Here is a 21,521-nt window from a genome sequence, read left to right as displayed (position 1 = left end):
TTCAAATTAGGTGGAGTCCAACAAGACCTTCTAACACTCCGACACATGCGCCACCAATAAACACCGCCGGAGCCACCGTGTCTCCGCCGTCCAGCTGTGATTCCGAGAGTGCACCGATCTCATCTTCTTCTAACTCAATAACATCGGGTAAATATTATGACGGGGTTTTCGGTGATTAGGCTTTGGATTCTCATTTGGGTGGATTCGGAGGTGTCGATGGCGAGAGGTGAAATGGTGGTTGGGGTTAGTGAGAGATGAAAGTCGGATCGTAGGTGGATGTTGTGTATAGTGAGCCGATGGTTCGTCAACGGGTGGGTTGGTGTGTGGTTGAGGTTGAGGTGAAATGAAGGGTGAGTTAGAGTTATTTATATAAATTTATAAAAAATAAAATAAAAAAATTAAGGGGCTTCGAAGCCCCCTCACTATAGAGGGGCATCTTTGGGGTGGGGCTTTGAAGCCCCCAATGCCCACGTGACACTGGGGGAGGGCAGGCCCGGCTCCGAGAAACCGAAATTTTTTTTGGCCAAAGTCGAAATTTTTTTTGGGCTTTAAGTAAAATGAACATTTAGTTGAGTTTAAATAATTTTATTTTAAATGGGCATACTTGGTTATGATTTAAGTAGTGTAAAATTTTTTGTAAAAAAAGAAACTTAAAAATGTCTCAAATAAGACTAGAACCCACAACCTCTTGATTAAATGTCATACTTCTTTGCCACCACACTAAGCTAGTGGATATGTAATTTTGTTGAAACATTGATTATAAATATTTGTTTTTCATAAAAATACATAATTTTTTTTTTTTAAATCCGGGCCTAACGGTGGTGTCGGGCCTGTGGCCGTCGACCACCCTGCCTCCCCCTTAGGCCGGCCCTGTGGGAGGGGCTTCGAAGCCCACCATAAAGGATAGCCTAAGAGTATGCGTAGTGGGCTAACCAGACGATAATGGGTGACTAGTTTTTGTCGCCTGATTTCTTGTTTCAGTTATTATTATTTTAATCTTTTACACTATTACACCCTAAAAGAAAAACCTACAATTTGCTGATTGAGAGTCACGTGTCATAATACGCCCTCATTTTGTAGCCACTCCACTCCACACAGCCTAATAAACTAATAAACGTATATACTATAATCGTATAGTTTAAGTGAGGTGTGGGTTTAAATCCTTAAATGCAAAGTTACAGGTTATAAAGTTACAACTTACGATTACTCATAAGATATATCAATCTTTGGGCTTTTGGGAGCCCAAAAGTTTAGCTCATCACAAGACTATGCCTATAAGCCTATTTATAAAACACATCAGAGAAAGCCCAATCAGTGACTACGTCATCTTATCATTGGTGTGCGGTTGGGACCTATACATGAAATTAAGTTCCCTTACATGATCCATATGAAAACCTGAAAACTCTCTCCAATCATAAATATTTCACCTCTTTCGATGTTTTACTGGTCATATTCAACACACAATCTTCATAGGTACAGGTGTCAGGTGGTGGTGGTGGTGGTGATTGTTGAATTATAATATTTAGAGAAAATTCTCAAAATAGTCTTTTTTTTAAAGAGAAAGAAAATGCAAAATAGCCATAAATTTCAAGATATTCTCAAAATAGCCCATCTAATTTGGACTGAGCAGTCGAGATCTGAAAAATCCTCCGGCCAATAAAATTATACAAGTGTCAAAATCCGACGAGATTTTTAAAAATAGTGGGGGACCAGTCAATATTTCCTGTTAAAAGTTCTTGAAATTAAACAGTCTTACCATACGGTCTTTTAATGTTTCCTAACGTGTCCCCACAACTTCCACAAACATAGGAAAATGTGTCTTTAAATTTAGTCTTTCAAGACGCATTTAGGGTGAATTTGTACCAAAAAGATCATAAATTTATAAATATTGAGGATCCCTCTATATTTTTGAACTAAAATTTATATTCCAAAGCGTTCTGGCCAGACGGGTTATACAAGTTTCTTATCTCAACGCTATATATTTTAAACTTATAGAAAAATGTGTAATTCAACTTTGTCTTTCAAGACATTTACTTGTAAAATTTGAACGAAAGGGATCATATTTTTAAACATATTGTGGTACCCGTTTATATTCTTCACAAAATCTTTATATTAAAAAGTAGTCTTGCCAGACGGGGTTATATAAGTTTCTTATCTCGACCCTATATATTTTAAACTCATAGAAAAATGTGCTATTTAACTTTGTCTTTCAAGACACTTACTTGAAAATTTTGAACTTAATGGATCATATTTTTGAAAATATTATGGTACCCGTCCATTTCTTCACAAATCTTTATATTAATAAGTTGTCTTGCCAGCCGGGATTTTTAAGTTTCTTATTTCGACCCTATATATTTTAAACCTTTTTAAATGAACTTTAGTTATGTGTTTTATATTTATCTTTCCTTTAATTAGCTATGACAAAAAAATAGAATAAACAAACTTTAGTTATGTGTTTTATATTTATCTTTCCTTTAATTAGCTATGACAAAAAAATAGAATAAACACAAAATACATAGAACTTTTAATAATTAAACACTAACAACACTTAGTGTAGAAACACATAACATAATAAATCAGACAAACATATTACAACCAAATTAGAAAACGTTAACAACAAACCCTAAACATCATTAAACATCAATCTTCAAACAACTAAACAACACACATTTCACAAACATGAAATACAACCCGGTTTTCTCAGTTACGGGTGTAAACCCAAACGCCATGCTGCATCCCACTCTTGATGAACGCGGATGTTGGGAAAAGGATATGTGATGTCTTGGTTGGAGCTATCAAAATAAACAATATACTCATTCTCACCGAATTCGCTAATAATTCTTTCCGTCCACCATCCGTCATTAGCATAAACATCGACCATCTCACCCAAACGGAAACTACTCAACTCCACAGATGCAGGTTTTGGCTGAATTTTTTCGGCCTTAACAAACTCTCGAAGAAGACCAGACTCATCATTTTCCAGCAGCGTGCGGAACTGAACAATGTACTCGTTTCCGGACGTCGAGATTATGTTGCCGTCATAATAGGATCCAACGAACCCGGGACCCATATCCATAACCTCCACTTGATCACCCCTCTTAAACTTCATGATTTGAAGAGTTAGAATTTTATGAAATATTGAATAAATGAGGATTGATGAAGATAGATATAATGTAAATATGGACGGAAAAGTAAGAATATACTAAATACCTGTCTCCTTCGTACAAATTTCAAAGATTCGTGTCTTAAAAGACAAATTTTTTGATGCACATTTTTCCATGTTTCAAAATATACAGGGTCGAGATAAGAAACTTCAAAATCCCGTCTGGCAAGACAACTTTTTAATATAAAGATTTGTGAAGAAATGGACGGGTACCACAATATTTTCAAAAATATGATCCCTTAAGTTCAAAATTTTCAAGTAAGTGTCTTGAAAGATAAAGTTAAATGGCACATTTTTCTATGAGTTTAATATATAGGGTCGAGATAAGAAACTTATATAACCTGTTTGGCAAGACTACTCTTTAATATAAAGATCTTTTTGGTACAAATTCACCCTAAATGCGTCTTGAAAGACTAAATTTAAAGGCACATTTTCCTATGTTTGTGGAAGTTGTGGGGACACGTTAGGAAACATTAAAAGACCGTATGGCAAGACTGTTTAATTTCAAGAACTTTTAATAGGAAATATGGACTGGTCCCCCAATATTTTTAAAAATCTCGTCGGATTTTGACACTTGTCTAATTTTATTGTCCGGAGGATTTTTTCAGATCTTGTATACTCAGTCCAAATTAAATGAGCTATTTTGGGAATATCTTGAAATTTAGGGCTATTTTGTACTTTCTCTCTCTAAAAAAGGCTATTTTGGGAATTTTCCCTAATATTAAGTTAAGTGGTCAAGTTTAATTAGCTTTAATGGATCAGATGGCCAGATGAGCATTTTGAAGATTAACCAATGAATAACAATTTAAATGAGTTTACATAAGACTTTAATGATATATAAAAACCTTAAGGACTATTAAGTGATGAATGAGAAAAAGTAAATCCTTTAGGAAGCTATTAGAAATTTATTGAAAGTTTGAAACATAATAGGGCCGACATATTTATTTATGTCAGAAACACGAACCCTCTTCCGACACATTTAAAATTGTGCAAAATAAACACGACCCGGGTAACCCGTTCATTTTAAACGACTCAAATGAGTTATAAAATTGTAACATGTTAAATAAATAGTAAAAGGGTTGACAATTTGACATTCATCATGTAACCTTACTTAAACATCTTATTTACTCTTTAATATATATATATAGAATAGTGGATTTTTATATATAGCTGATTAACAATACAAAATATCATAATAATATAAAATATCATAGGTTGTTATATGGTGATTTTCATGATACCACGGTTGGTTTATTTTTACGTCTCCTTTTTAATTAAATTTAGTTATTATTTTATAACTATTTTGTTCTAAATAATGACAAGAAAAACAAGTGAAATTGTACCAATAATTGTGCCGCGTTGTCCGGTTTTCGGTGGTAGATTTGTAGCTTGTTCAAACATTGAACCGCCTGGTTATTGGTCGGTCGTTGCCGATATTTTAAAAACAAGAGTATTCTAAAAAACAAACAAATATCGATTTGACTTACGAAACTAGATGTGGGAAAACCGTTATGTGGGCCCATACTAATTTAACGTCTTAGAAACACGTGTAACATTGTAACTATGCATGTAATTGAATGTCCTTACCAATTCAACATCTACATTACACATGTAACTATGTGTAATCAACTTTGACTTATCTTGTCAATAATTTTGCAAGATCTTGCACGACTCAGTTTATATATGTATTTAACTATTTATAGTTATATTTGTTGACAAATAAATATTAATATTATGTAATTTTATATTTACGTAAAGAGTTAAGTGCCATTTTAGTGCTATGGTTTGGCCAACTACGCAACTTTCGTACTTATTTTTTATTAAAATGTTACGTGTAAGTATAAGAGAATTTTATTATTTATTTTTTATAATAAATATTTTAAAGGAACCAAAATGAACTTATAATCACAAGAAATGTGAAGTGTTAATAGAAAGGTGCGTGCTTTCATCATCCGTAATGCTCACGAGTGTACGGAGTACCAGAGGGGTGAGCTCGGCTTGATCTCGAAACCATTGGGAACACCTCCTCGGGTTTCTCGGTAACAAAGAAATTTCACCTCCGAGCGGCACAATGAACCCAACACCCGAAATGTTTGCAAAGAAAATGGAAGAAATTGAGATAGAAGTTGGGATGAACCATTGGTACCGACCCAAAACACCATTCCATGCCTCACTGTACCAACACAAAACTCATCCAAACCACCCCTTCCCAAAACCACTTCCATCACCCTAGCTAAGGCTAAGGGTAAAGGGGCTTGGTTGAGCCCCAAGTGATCCAATCAAAACCCGACACGTAGGCGCTGATATGATCCTGGATCAAGCCCCTCAACCAAGCTCCAGCAGGTGTAGTGGTCCAGGTGCTCCGGGGTTTGATTGATTTTTTTCTTTTGTTATGCACACAATTATAAATTAAAAAACTTCATTAAAACATAAATAAAAAGGAAAATAAAAAGAAAAACAAAAAGGAAAATAAAAAATACATATAAAAAAAGCGTTTTTATTTTTTGTGTCGTCAATTCCTTCCGAATACGATATTTTTCTTCCTCCATTAGCGCTTAGTCGGATGGCGGTAGGTGGCTAAAGTATTTGGCTAGAAAACCCAAACTCTTGAGATGGTTTCTTTTATGTCGAGCTTCACCAATTGAGAAGAGGCCACTTAACAATTCCTTAATTTCTTTTTTATAGTCGTCATCGACAACCGTTTTTTTCCCACGATCCCTACCCGAAGGGCAGCTATAACCTTGATCTTTCAAATGATCTTCGGACAAGTTTAGGTCGAAGTCTATTTGATTCTCCGACCCGCTCGAAGAGACGTATGTGCCGGACACACTAGTTTTTGTAAGTTTTGCCCCCTCGGCCACGTCCTCCACATATAGTTCAATCCATTTCGAGCACTTTCTTAACACCTCCACAAGTAGCCCTCGTCAAACATCTTCACCATCCCGTACCTTCTCAACACCTCTTGTTTCCATTCATTACAAGTGAACTGGTAAACCGCGAGATCATCGGACCCACTCGGCCGCATTCGGTTAGCATTGTGGTTATGTATGTTGGTAAACAATCCTACATATTTACGAGTATCGGTCCACCGACCCGATATCATATTGTTTGTACGAGCCCTACTCCCCACTTGATCATAAAAACATTCCCGAACCTTGGCCAAAAAAACTCGAGCTCTTTGAAAGTCGGCTACAAAATAAATAACAAAAAATGTAACAAGTACACGCAAACCTTAAAAGATATATTAAACAAAAAAATTCGGGAAATAGTTTACCCGCGTTCCGATCTTGGGATATTTCAATCCAAGCTTTTGCCAACACAAGTTTCTCTTCTTTAGACCACAGAGTAGTCTTCCGCTTAGCCGGTGCCGAAGGACCATCCGCATCTACGGTTTTTCCCCTTTTTGTGGGATCGTTTTGCCGGCTTTTCTGGTGCCGGCTCCGGTTGTGTTTCCGGGACCGAATAATCGGATTGTGACATATCCATGAACTTTTGAAACGATTCGTTGTCCATGTAGTTCAATCCCTTGGGAAATTGAGAGCCGTTGATGTTGATATTACCGTAACCCGAGCCCGACATGGTTTTTAATTTGAGCTACTTGAAAGATTTTTAAATTATTAGAGAGAAATGTAGTGAGAATGATGTGGTATTGTTATAAAATGGGATAGTTTATTTATAGTGGGGTTTGTAAAAATAAAGTTTTTTTTTACATTTAATAATAGCCCAACGGCTATTTTTTAAATATAACTAGCCAACGGCTAGTTTTCCGCCCCGCGGTCCCGGCCACCCTCCTCGTCCGCGCCCCTGATCACATGAAGGGTGCAGTGGTGTTCGCGAGCCACGTTTGCAGCCACCTGGACCACCCCACCCACCGCGCCCCGTTACCCCTAGTCTAATAAATCTAAAAAAATAAACTATAAACAGTTTTAAGATCAATAACAATTAAAAGGACCACAAGGAATTAACAACCTCATTATAAAAACTCGCATTTACCATAATAAAACCGGTAGTCGATATGAACTATACTGGTCAGTTATATGTAATAATTGGCCGCCCGCCTTTGTGGCTAAGGCTTGCGCCCATTGTCAAGTAGGCCTGAGTTCAATCAAAGCATCTTTGATAGGGAGGGGGGGGGGGGGGTTGCCGGGTCCCAGGCTCGATCACTAGATAGGCCTAAAATTGTAGAAACAAATTTTATATATTTTATATATACATAAATATTTAAAAGACGGTATTTCTAATAAAAGAAGCAACACCAACTCATTTTTAAACTGTGTATTATTTACTTTTTTACATATATAAATTATTGAATCTATATTGTATTTAAGACCTACATTTATACTCGTCTTCGCTCTATATTTGGCCTTAATTTCGATGTTGGACCCCTTACCCGTTCGAAGGCTGGTTTTTTTTCCCTCTTTATTTGTTAATAATTCATTTTGAAGGATTTATTTATTATTTGTTGTCATTAAGTCAAATTAAGAAGGAATATGTGATATAATAATAATTCAAGTTGTCCATGAGACCATACGTATCAGAATGTTATGTTATATATGTGTAGGTACAAGAGGTTGTAAAAAATAACTAAATGATCTCATAGTCACAAGAAGTACCAATATCTCGTTAAGTCAAACCTAGGCTGGGGTTACAACTTACATGGAGTCAAATATTTTCGTTTTTTATTCTAAGCTAACGATTAGCTTATAATCCTAGATGAAAGAAGAAATACAGTAAAGATGAAAGAAGAAAAATAAGCTAGTAAATAAGGTTTATATATTAGAAGTTAATAATCCTAAAACGTATCATATGAAGGTTAATTAATAACTTGGTTTTGTAAGAAAATGAAAGTTGAAGAGGGGATTTGAAAGAGTTTAATTAAATAAGACATGAACAACCTTAGCTCATCGTTTGAGAGATTCATCTTATAAAAGATACAAATTGCAATGAAATATATGAGTAAAGGAAATGGTTGTGTGGAGTGTACAAGTGTGAAAAATAAAAGTGAGGTGTATAATGTATTATTAAGGCATAGTAATTTTTTAGTTTGAAACCTAAAAAACTCCCTCACCACCACCTCCCCGATTGGGGTATAGTCCTTAATGTTTGGTAACGGGTTAAAGTAACACAAATGGCCCCGTAGTGGGTGAGTTAAAACCAGATGACGAAAATACCTTCATTTTAAGAAAACAAATAAACTGAATATTAAAGGCATGACAAGAGTTGATGATTTAAAGCTTGAGATTTTTAAGGTCTTAGGTTCAAACTTGACTCAATTGGTGGGGGTTTTCACACGGCGACAAGTTTCCTCCTTGAAGGTGTTCCTAGGTGAGTCAGACATGGAGCATCAAAGTCGGTATAAACGGTTGACATCCCGTTTCGTCTTAGGGAAACTCATCCAATTATTAGGGTAGTTACACAGGCTGTTAAAAGAAAGAAAAAACGGTTATGATAACATGTACAACGTCGGAAGTGAAATTCCGGTAGTTTGTTCAGATCTTAATTCAGAATCTCAATATTTATCCAGTTCATAGGCAACATTATATTAATCCCGGCAATCCTTCCTTAAGTGATGTGGGTATTGGTATATAAAAATTAGAGATATATAATAAAAAAATTAAATGTACATCTGGTCACGTTCTTATAAGTCCAAAATATTTAATAATGTAATAAAATTTAAAGACCAACTGAGGGACTAAATTATACAAGATGCCTTTGTCTAGTTACAGGAATCAACCATGCAATTAATCTATATAAAAAAAATAAAAAAAAATTACATCAGCTGGTCACGTTTTTATCGCGCGGTTAATTAATTAATTACACAGAAAAAGCTCCATGAAAACGACGAGCCACCCAAATACCAGAGCGTCGCTCTAGTCGTTGGACTGTTGGAGTCACTGGAATTGTTGGCAAAAGCCTCGTAGAAATCCTCCCACTATCCGACACACCTGGCGGTCTATGGAGTGGCCCGCCGCCCTCGCCATCAATGGCACGCCGATCACCCAATCGAATACATTCAGTGCGACATCTCAGATCGTGACCAAACACTAACTAAACTTGGCGGTCACAACGACGTTACACATATCTTCTACGTCACGTGGGCCAGCCGAATATGAAAACTGTGAAACCAACAGTCAGATGTTAAAAAAAACGTTCTCGATGCAGTGATCTCTAGTTCCCCCGGTTTGCAACATGTTTGTTTGCAAACTGGCACTAAACACTACTTGGATTCGTTTGTTTGCAAACGGTCAAAGGTTTTTTTTTCGGATTTTTTAATTTATTTATCTTTGTAACATTTATTTAATCTTGTTTTATTTTTTATTTAATTTAACCTTGTTTTAGTATTTATTTAACCTTGTTTTAGTTTTATAAAGTTAAAAAAAAACTTATCACACCATCACACCACCACCCCCCACTAAATTCCATCACTAGTGATGGAAAGTGGTGGGGTGAGGTGACACGCCACCATTGCATGTGGTGAGTGATGAAAATTTAACCACCCCCACCCCCTAATAGATATGAATGAACATCTAGATTATACATATATTTGAAATCTAGGGTTATCCAATCAAGTAAGAACGAAAGATAAGCAAGAACAAGGATTGAACATTAATTACTTACATGTTTCGATTAATAGATGTTAGTTATGATTGCAAACCTACACCCAAAATCACCCCATGGTGTGTGTGTTTTTGTCTAGTGACGGCTGAAACAAGTTATGGGGTTCTAGGGTTTAAAAAATCGATCTTAGTAAAACATTTCCCGATCAGCAGTCCCCCGGGACGCGCGGCGGCAGTGGCTTCGAGCTACGAGCCGCGCGATGTGCTTAAAACATTTTTTTCACTAGAATTATAATAACTAACAATAATATGGAAAGACATGTGACACATAATCACTTATCATACAACAATTAAATCATACAAGTTATTAACGTAACTGATTCGACATTAATTAACATATAACAAGAGGTATGCAAAGTCACTGCCCTTATTTAAAATAAATAGAGAATCATCACATCAATTTTGTATTTTGGCTTTTGAGAGTTTTTGTTTTTTTGGCCTTGAGTGTTTTGTTTTTGCCTTTGAGCGTAATTCAGGTACGTTTTTGTACGTTAAGGCTTATTATACGATAACCTAACTATATATATATATATATATATATATATAGGTATTGGATCATTTCAGAAGTTTTTTTACAGCGAGAAATGCGATAAGTGAATGTGTAACTCCATTAATCCCTAATTTCACTTCCTTTCTTATGTGTAGGTGTGTTGTGTAGGTGCATATGTATGTGTGTAGGTACGTATGTTTGTATATGTGTATGTATGTTTGTATGTGTGTAAGTACATAGGATTGAATGTGTCTTGGTACATTTATATGTTTATAGGTAGGTTTGAATGTGTAACTATCATATGAAATGGAGTGAAATTAAGGATTAATGGAATTATACATTCACTTCTCGCATTTCTCGCTGTAATATCACTTCTCGCAAGATCCATCCCCTATATATATGTCAATATGGTACTCATCTTAATGATAAAAAGGCGCTCGTTATTTAAGTAAATATATTTTTGTAAATAGAAAAAAGTTATTTACGTTTTAAAATGATGATGAAATTAACATGTGACTTGCCGCTGTAATATCACTTCTCGCAAGATCCATCCCCTATATATATATATATATATATCAATATGGTACTCATCTTAATGATAAAAAGGCGCTCGTTATTTAAGTAAATATATTTTTGTAAATAGAAAAAAGTTATTTACGTTTTAAAATCCCCATACTAATTTTAACCATTTAAATCTAAAATTAATAGACAAGATTACTTCTGATCTGACAGTTGTGTTTTCGAAGGGTATATATGTCAATTAAATAAATATTTTTTAGGAAGGGTATATATGATATATTAATTAAGTTTTTAGGGAGATATATGATAATCCACCTTTATTTAATATGTTACATACCCTATATAGTTAACGCTACATTTTATACCAAGAAATTGAACATGGCGCACATCATTCCAATAAAATATCAAGCATACGTCGTACAAACTCTTCTTTGATTCTCCATCTCCCGATCTCCGGTAGTTAGGTGGTTTCCCTCCACATCCCTGGTGGTCACAACTCTTCAATTCTCCGGTCTACCTCTCCACATCTCCGATTTTCCGACAGTCTGACCTCCTGGCAATTGCATGGGCGCCACGTGCCACCGAATGGTCGAACCCTTCTAAACAGATTGTTAAATATGTGTTTCTAAATAGCTCTTATCGTATCTTATAGTGTATACCTAATATTAACAAGTTCGGGTTTGGGATATAGTGTATACATGTTTCGTGTTCATGTCTTATTTTGTTTATGTCTTATCGGGCACGATATGTTAGCACTAATTATGCAGGATACTTTGGAGACCTCACACGCACTTAGCATGAAAGCTTAATGCTAATTCACTCCGATGATCATTAATGTTAAGTGTGAACAAAACTATTGGTATAATAATGTTGCAAAATATTAAACATAGGGACTAAATGACAAAATGCCCAACTATAAGGATAATTATAATGATATAAAATGAAATAAAAAAAGAAAATGTGCATCTAGACACGTTCTTATAAGTCCAAGATAGTCTTAGATATAATTTCATCAAGATCCGTCGAATCATCATATATTTCTCTGTATTAAACAGGATGAGCTGGTGGTGGGCCGGAGCTATCGGAGCTGCAAAGGTACAGTATCTATCTCACTCATGTTCATGCACTTTACTTTTATCTTCTGTTTCGATGTAAACAATACTGATAAAAAATTACATTACAACTCTATAGAAAAAGCTCGATGTAGACGACGCGCCATCCAATTACCAGAGCGTTGCTCTAGTCGTCGGAGTCACTGGAATCGTTGGCAACAGCCTCGCAGAAATCCTCCCACTGTCCGACACACCTGGCGGTCCATGGAAAGTCTATGGAATCGCTAGACGTCCTCGTCCTCAATGGCACGCTGATCACCCGATCGAATACATCCAGTGTGACATCTCGGATCGAGACCAAACACTAACTAAACTTGGGGGTCTCAACGACGTTACACATATCTTCTATGTAACGTGGGCTAGTCGAGCCACCGAATCCGAGAACTGTGAAGTCAACGGCCAAATGTTAAAAAATGTTCTGGATGCAGTGATCCCCAGTTCCCCTAGTTTGCAACACGTTTGTTTGCAAACTGGGAGGAAACATTACTGGGGGCCGTTTGAATTACTAGGGAAGTTATCTCATGATACTCCTTATCACGAAGATCTACCTCGACTTGATTACCCGAATTTTTATTATACTCAAGAGGACATATTGTTCAAATCGGTTGAACAAAAGGAAGGATTAACATGGTCGGTTCACCGACCTGGAGTAATCTTCGGGTTTTCAACTTATAGTTTGATGAATTTGATTGGTACGTTATGCGTTTATGCCGCAATATGCAAACACGAAGGGGTTGCGTTTAAGTTTCCAGGGAGTAAAGAGGCTTGGAATGGTTATTCGGATTGTTCTGATGCTGATTTAATAGCTGAGCAACATATATGGGCGGCGGTTGATCCGAATGCGAAGAATGAAGCTTTTAATATTAGTAACGGAGATGTGTTTAAATGGAAGCATTTATGGAAGGTGTTGGCTGAGCAGTTTGAGGTTGAGAATGGAGGGTTTGATGAAGGCGTCGAGAGGACGAGTTTGGCGGAGATGATGAAGGATAAAGGGGGTGTTTGGGATGAAATAGTGAGGGAGAAGGGGCTGGTGGTTACTAAATTGGAGGAGGTTGCGGCATGGTGGTTTGCGGATGGGATGCTTGGAATTGAGGGTGTGTTGGATACTATGAACAAGAGCAAAGAACATGGGTTTTTTGGGTTCAGGAATACCAAATCTGCATTGGTTTCTTGGATTGATAAGATGAAAGGTTACAAGATTGTTCCTTAATTTCTTCAACCTTTCATGTTTGTTGGTTTCTTTTGTTATGTTTGAATGTGTAAAAATAACAAATAAAAGGATTTGGTAATTGGAGGTTTAATATGTGTATGCATTCTACCTTCGAGTTTTTTTATCTAATTAAGTTTTATATGGTTGCCTTTGCTTGATTTTGATTCAAGTGTAGAGTAAGTATTTTATGGTTGAATTGGTTGATTTTGACCCATATGCATACAGATGTGTTACTTTTATAATAACAACAACAACAAAGACTTGGATAACATGTGTAACAGCTAACCCAACCAAGACTAACCCAATTTAGTAGTTTAGTAAAAGAAGTATGGGTGCGATGCAAGATCATCGGTTCAATGATTGATTGATTATGTCACCACCATAATAGAAACCGAAACATAACTTTCGATTAATTCGCTTATTTACTCACCCACACATTACACTTGCGGATGCTTAGTTGCTTATATTAAAATAGTTATTCTTAGCATCAATGTTGGATGAAAGAGCCAAGCTTCAATCGAACCTGATAAAATGACATTTTATATGTACCATTTACATACACCGTTTATTATAATCATTACTTTTATTATATGGACAAATATCATAAAAAAAAACTAATATATTTTCTTTTTTTTTCGCTTACAAAAGTTCTCCAACCCAAACTTTTACACATAAAGGTCCCTTCACCTGTTGAATTTGAACATAAATGTATTTTTTAAAGACCTCTAATCAGTTGCACCGATGATTTTACTTGCATAGCTTTCTTATTTGCTTGTGAACTAAACGGACACACAAGGATACTCAACGATTGACGGACAGTCCACACTAGAAAACGAAATCAGTTTGAGGTATTAATCGGAAATCAAATTAGTAAATAAACTTGTTTGATATCGTGAATTTGTAATAAAAAATCAAGAAGAATGAAAATATATCGCTATTTAGTATTCTTATTTGATATCGCCGCTTAATATTCTTGTTTGATATAGCCACGATTTGTTTGACCTATTTTCTATTCCTGTTTGATATCGACACGTACGTATATCATATATATACGTCGTTTAATATTCTTGGCAAACTTTCATTAGTGTTTGATATCATCCACATATGTAACAAGTTTTATAATTCTTAGATAACTTATATCACCGTTTCATATCATCCACGTACGTTATTTTTGAAAGGCAATATCATCCACACATTCATCAATCACACAAGGTAAAAGTTTCACTAACAGCAAAAATATTATCAGGGTATAATTAAGGAGAGTTGAGTTTAAGCGAACCGTATCTCCATTCAAAAATCCAAAAAAACAGTGAGCTTGTTTCCAAAAAGACACTAAACTCGAAAACAAAAAATATATATATATAGAGAGAGAGAGAGAGAGTTTGGATCAATTACAAATAAAGTTAGCGTGTCAAATATGAGAATCAAGTAGAGTAATTATATAAAAGTAGAATAATTATGTAATTACATCGTATAGTAATTACATAGTTACTCTATGATGTAATTACATAATTACTCTACTTGATTCTCACGTTTAACACGTTAATTTCATTTGTACGTTAACCTTCCTATATATATATATATATATATATATATATATATATATATATATATATATATATATATAAACAAAACCACAAAAATCTTACGTATCGTGATGTGGTCGCTCCCCCTTTTTTGGAGTCACCAGATTTGCTTAGTTTTCAAATGGAGGCTTTTCATGCATTTGCCCCGAATTCACGGGTATAGGTCTTATCAAACCCAGATATTTCTTAAACGGGTTATAACATCTCATTAAATTAAAATCTTTCTCACCAAATATTTGATATAAAAATCTAATAAAGTAGGGATATACGAGAAATAAATATATGATTTGTTTAAAAAAATATATATATTATTTATAATTAAAAACTAATTTTATAGTAAAAAAAAATAAACGGGACTTGGATCTTATCAAACATATATATCTTTTAAAACGGGTTATAATATATCATTTATTTGTGAAACAATTTATCATCAAACCATAATTATATTATTAACTTTCATACAATAAAAAAATAAAAATTCAAAAAGTAAATAAATATTAAAACAAATAATATAATTAAACAACCCCCGTAACGGTGGATAAAAACTAGTGTGTGTGTGTGTGTGTGTGTGTGTGTGTATAAAATAATGGCAAGGACCTCTTAATTTTTAAGAGGTCCAATCTATAATGCAACATGTACAAGTTTCAATTCATAAAATTTAAATAAATTAGGGGTATTTTTGACTTTACACAAACCACCACTAACGTAACTTCTAATTGTTATTTTATATTTACAATATATACCCCTTAAAACTTACAATATATACCCTTAAACTTTAGTTAAATTTTGTAATATTTAGAAATGTTTACACATTTTACCCCTCATCTTTATCAAAAAAAATTGACAAACTCACATTATTTTTTGCTTTCTTCTATATATTTAAATATATAATGTTCTTAAAAAAACCGAACCAACCATTACAACATGCTTATTTTTGTCGATGTTTCTATATAAAAAAATTTAAAAACCGATTTGTAGATTATAATGTACAAGGAGCATTAAAGTACAACTTAGATATGCAACTAAAAATCTATAAAATGTTTATAAACACCCCTCGTTCTATTTTACATTATCAACTATGAAATTATAAAACTAACCCTCCCAAAAAAAATTCTTATGCTAATATTTTTTTAAATAACCGGCACCATAATAAAGAGAATTTTATTTTCTTTAAATTGAGTATAATATCGCCTTAAGTTTTTTTTAGTTAAAAAGTTAACATTAACATAGTGGTGTTTGCGATCCAGTTTTGATAGTTTTTATATAAACAATTAGTAGCGGTTTTTTATCATCGTAAACCGATACCGTTAAAAATTGAAACTAAACCATTATCAACGGTATGTGTTCCCGCTGTATCGCGCGGGAACCCGTCTAGTATATATATATATATATATATATATATATATATATATATATATATATATATATATATATATGGTTGAGTTATTCTACAAAGGCCAATAAAATTGAGGAGTGTGAGAAACCATAATTAATTAACATGTGTCAAGTATGGACCAAAGGTAAAATGGTATAAAAATAATAATACACATTTTCTCTCTCCACATGCAAGTCAAATGTTAATTCCTCCCATCATTTTTAAACGTTTTTAAAATTTTCATTTAATGTTGACCAAACGGTAGTCGATCCCCAGAGCGCGACATCAGTAAGTATTTGGAAATTTCAGTTTTTATATTTTATAACCTAATAAGTCTAACAATTTCAATTTCTTTTATATTACCAATGAAGCTTGTAAAGAACAATGTTGACCAAACATCATCACAACTACACCACACTCCGGATAGTAACGGCTCGAAAAAACCAACAGTACTAGACCGTTTCATATATTTTGTTCCGAGTTTTCCCTTTAATTGTTGATTGATTTTCATCCGTAAGCTGATTTATTGAATGGTTTTTAGGTAAAACGGAGAAGTCATAAAAGAAAAGTTGATGTATCTACGGATGAAGCTTCCCCACCTCCTGAAATAAAAGTATGTATTGCGCGAAACATTGTTAATTTCCCACCAACATGGCATATCCATGGGTATGTACTTATATATTGACTTCGACTAAGCCATCTTAATTTCCTATGCTTGTTTATAGGTGTATGAGTGTCGTTTGTTTCTGAATGACTGTCACACCCTCAAAATCCACTAACGGAGTTTTACCGTCAGAGGGTGTGAACTAACAGGATCGGAATCATCAGTTATAATCAAACCATAAAAACGTTTAAATGAAAATAAGTGCGGAAGCGTAAAACCATAGAGAACAATGTGACGTCACGCAGGACGATTTAAAACCAATGATAACAGTTAAAAGTAAGTTTGCATAGTTAAAAGTTTATCAAGCAATGCATGTTCCTAAACCGCGCGCCCGCCTCGGCTACCTGAGAATAACATACTAAAAGTGTCAACACAAGGTTGGTGAGTTCACAAGTTATATAAAAATAAATCGTTTAGCGTTTGCGTTCAGCGTTTTGCGTTACAGCGTTACAGCGTTACAGCGTCACAGCGTTTTGCGTTACAGCGTTACAGCGTCACAGCGTTTTGCGTTACAGATAGTGTTATGTCAATTATATATCGATAGGTAGCTAGTCTATACAACAAGTATTACTAAGTGTTCGACACCGAAGCTGACTCGTTTATTAAGTGCCTTGTCACCAGGTCCTCCAGACCATGGTACGTGTTAGCCAAAATTACACCCGCTCGACCTCCAGTCGAGTTTAGCGTTGGGTGGGGTTTGTCAAACCCAGTAGTACTACTCAACAGTGACTCGCTATTCAAAATATTAACCGGTTCGATGTGTAGGACTTCAAATGTTTCGTTTGCCACTTAGCCTTTACAAGTGATATATAATTTATAACAAAAACTTAAATGCGTTGTGGAGTATGTTATCTCCCCCAAGTGAAAAGCGTTTGAAAACAGTTTAAAGAGGGGAAAGTGAAACTCACTGTTTGCGAAGAATTTCCCAAATTAAATCACCAAGATGCACGTCACCGAAAAACTCTCTCTAGCGTTCTAAAACAATAAAGAGATTTTTCTAAGTGTCGGAATATTATCGAGTCTCTAGACCCGGCACATAATACCTATGCACATAACATGTTTCGTGTTTCGTTTGTGAATCGTGTGTGACTTTAACAAGTGTATTTGTGACACATTACATGTGTAAGCAATCATATACGTGTCATGTATTCATAAAGTACAATCAATTAGCAGTTATTCCCCGCAAGGGTATTTTAGTCAAAACACGACAATTATCTTACAATCATTCCCCTCAAGGGCAATTTGGTCAAAACACGATAATAAATTAGCAAGTATCATATTTCATGCATTTTCACAAAACTCAGCAACTAGTTTCACCGAGACAGAAATTCTACTTAAAAGATTGTACTATTCCACCAATCATAGCATCTCAATTAATTTACCAAAAATCATCACAGAAGCATATATGTCTTAGGTTTCCAGAACATATTTTATTATATTTTTATTCCACATAGTTTTCTCACAATCATCAAATCATTACAGCAAACTCATAACAGTCAAATTCATGCGCAACAGAATGTTATTTGCAATTCCCGTTAAACGAAAAATCCAATAAATGCAAGACCACTTGGGTTAGGTTCCTAACTCAATAAGTCAACTTCCAGAAGTGGAACCAACCCAATTGGTCTCGTAGTTCATGAGATATAACATTTACAAAACAACCTAACAGCAGGTCTAACAGCTCAGCTTTGCACAACGTTTTTGTAAAATCATAAAAGTTAACTTCTACTTGTCCAAAAATTACAAATTTATACTTTATAGAAACTAGACTCAACCTAGTTTACTGTAGTACCAATAATCTCAACCAATTTTCACGTTTAAACTTCGTTACAGACACTTAAACATCATATACACATTCTGTCCAGAAACTGTTTGCATCCAAACTCAACATAATAACAATCTATGAACTATCATGCATTCATATAACCCTCTAGACTCCATAAACACCATCCATGCACATCAATTACACATTACATACAAGATTAGGGTTTTTGTTTGAACTCAAATAAAAGACACAACAATCAACATGTTACAAGATCAATTCTACTTATCAAATCATTACTCAATCAACAACAATCATATTGATTACATGTATTCATGAAATCGGCAGCTTAGGGTTTACAATTAACCCAACAAACATCAAAATCAAGTAACAAGGATGTAAAGGATGATCAATTATACCTTCCTAGCACCTAGTTCTTCAATCAAACACTTGATTTCTTGCTTGTATGTGTGTGTATAGTGGACGGCAGCCAAGGGAGCAAGGGAGGGAGGGGCCGATCGGACTTGTGGGGTTAATAATAATGAGTTAGGGTTGATTGTTAAGGATATATTTATAAACATACAAGTTACACTCAAGTCCCTCTACTTTCAATTGTTGTTTTTCTAACTTAACTAACTAGTTTACATCTTGAGTTAATGTTTATAACCATGTTATCACGTAACACATAAGTCTAACACATAATTATCACATAATTACTGTTTTGACGTTTTTCGTTTATTCATCAATCGTTTGCGTCAACTCGTTTGCGTTTCGGTGCAAATCCCGAAAGACTACACATGCAGTAAGTGTTAAGCGTCATTTAAACACTAGTTTAAATGTAATGAGGTGTGCGTTAGAGATTCAATGATCTTAAGTTTGAATTGACGGAGTTGAGTTAACGGAGTTAACCTGAAATTGACGATTGTCACAATGACAAGCGTAACAAGGTGGCACATGGTAGAATTCATTGGTCACCGGTTCCACAACAGTTGCATGGAAAAGAAATCCCTAAGGGTTGCTATAAAGTTAGTATTGATGATGCCATAAATGAACAAGCAATTATTCCGTGTGAGGCAGGTGAAATTATGACTGTTGGGGACACAACTGGTACTTTTATTGCTTGGCCAGAACACCTAATCTCATGTGACCAGGAGGTTTGTTCCCTTTTATTTCTATTCAAGTCAAATAAGGCCATGTTTGTGTTCACTTATTTAACATTAAACCTATACGAAAACTTAACCGAACAAATATCTATGTTCATTTTCATTTATTTTAAAAAATGAACACTTGTGTTCATTTATTTTCGTTTGTTTATAATCTAAACTAACATAATTGAACAAAGATAAATGAACATAAATGAATATAGATGAACATATGTAAATGAACACAAGCAAACATAAACGAACATAAATGATAACACTTAAATGAACAAAAAATAAAAAATTTAATTAAATGACTCATCTAGATAGTAATTAATTATTATCTATTAATACATAAACAAGCATAAATAAACATACATAAACAAAGATAAATAAACGAACGTACGTTCATGAACATAAATGAACGAACGAAACATATGTTCATGTTCGTTCGTTTAATTAAACGAACACAAATTTTGTGTTCGTGTTTCATAAACGAACTTCTCGCCAAATGGTTCATGAACAGTTCATAGAACGTTCGGTTCGTTTGCAGGCATATTATTTTGTTCTATTCAATTACAAAATATCACAAGAGATCATATCTTTTGTGACAAGGAGGTTTGTTCCTATTTTGTTATATTCAATTACAAAATATGACATTAATTATACATATTTGTTTTTCATATTCTGTTGTTCCAGCTACCACCACTCACATCCTCAAAAAAACCAGACAGAGCTGGCAAGAAGCCAAAGGCAAAGTACATAATGATAGACAGGGTGACCAAACAGAAGACAAGGAGTAGTGCCAAGAAAATCGACGCCTTAGCTAGTATATAGGCAGTCGTTATTTTGTATATTGTGTAGCATTTTTTGCATATATCTTACAAAAAAGATGTATAGATTTGCTTAAGTGGATATTATTGTTAATATAGTTTGTTTCTAATTTTGTTTTGTCATTCTTGTTATAGTTGTTTTATATAACTGCACAAAAAATAAAAATAATTATATATTGCCTAATTACACACTATTGGCCACATAGAAACACATTAAATAGGTGTGGCAAAAAGTAATACAATAGCCACAGTTCAAATTAAAAAAATTCGAGTCTATAAATGACCATTAGCCACAACATAAACATTGTTGCGTGACGGAATGATAGCAAAGTTGATAGAGATAACAAATTATGTGTGGTTAAAAGTGTGACATAGCCACACCGAAAATACAAAAATTCGTGTGGCTATAAATAACCATTACCCACACCATGCTTGCTTCGTTTTTTGTGTGTGTGATGGAATCATATAAACGTCATATACAAAAATCACTAAGTGTGACCAAATGGCATAAAATAACCACACTCTACATATTTTCGTGTGTCCATCACTAGCCATTGGCCCCACTTTCATTACTTGGTTTTTGTTTGTGTGGGAAAAATCACTATGTGTGACCAAAAGTATGATAATAGCCACACTTTATATTACAAAAGCATTATGTGTGACAAATGGTAAGACAATGGCCACACTACAAACTACAAAAGAGTGTTTGAGTGGCAAGTTCACATTTTTAGCCACATTGACAATAACCTCTAGTGTCTATATGATATGATTAGCCACACAATACATCACTATGTGTGACGAAAAGTTTAACAGTAGCCACACTTTAAATTACGAAAAGCATTATGTGTGACAAACGGTAAGACAATAACCACACTATAATCTACAAAGGAGTGTTTGAGTGGCAAGTAAACATTGTTTAGCCACATTTAATGTAACATCCAGTGTCTATTTATATAATTAGCCACACTATTATTAAATTCAAGTGACCATTGCTTTGCTATAACCACACGGTATAGGTCACAATGCTCGCTTACTACAACTCTATTGGCCA

The 21,521-nt window shown here is 34.5% G+C and overlaps 2 protein-coding genes across 2 annotated transcripts; one reads left to right on the top strand and one right to left on the bottom strand.

The window, feature by feature from the left end:
• Positions 1-2,704: 2,704 nt before the first annotated feature.
• LOC143616646 (protein AGENET DOMAIN (AGD)-CONTAINING P1-like) lies at positions 2,705-3,109 on the bottom strand. Its single transcript, XM_077089418.1, has one exon. The coding sequence runs from the start codon at positions 3,107-3,109 to the stop codon at positions 2,705-2,707; it is 405 nt and encodes a 134-aa protein (XP_076945533.1).
• Positions 3,110-11,805: 8,696 nt separating this feature from the next.
• LOC143616642 ((S)-8-oxocitronellyl enol synthase ISY1-like) lies at positions 11,806-13,213 on the top strand. Its single transcript, XM_077089417.1, has 2 exons — positions 11,806-11,884; positions 11,981-13,213. The coding sequence occupies exons 1-2, from the start codon at positions 11,846-11,848 to the stop codon at positions 13,109-13,111; spliced, it is 1,170 nt and encodes a 389-aa protein (XP_076945532.1). The 5' UTR covers positions 11,806-11,845; the 3' UTR covers positions 13,112-13,213.
• Positions 13,214-21,521: the final 8,308 nt, after the last annotated feature.

This window comes from Bidens hawaiensis, unplaced genomic scaffold, assembly GCF_021521415.1.
Source record: "Bidens hawaiensis isolate Kalapana, Puna unplaced genomic scaffold, B.hawaiensis_p1.1 tig00048423_1, whole genome shotgun sequence".
NCBI lineage: Eukaryota > Viridiplantae > Streptophyta > Magnoliopsida > Asterales > Asteraceae > Bidens > Bidens hawaiensis.
The sequence above is the reverse complement of the archived record's forward strand: the minus strand, read 5'-3'. Positions and strand labels throughout refer to the sequence as shown.

Coding starts and splice junctions, on each gene's coding strand:
- LOC143616646 (XM_077089418.1), bottom strand. CDS start 3,109: ATGAAGTTTAAGAGGGGTGATCAAGTGGAGGTTATGGATATGGGTCCC.
- LOC143616642 (XM_077089417.1), top strand. CDS start 11,846: ATGAGCTGGTGGTGGGCCGGAGCTATCGGAGCTGCAAAG. Junction 11,885..11,980: donor GAGCTATCGGAGCTGCAAAG/GTACAGTATCTA, acceptor ACAACTCTATAG/AAAAAGCTCGATGTAGACGA.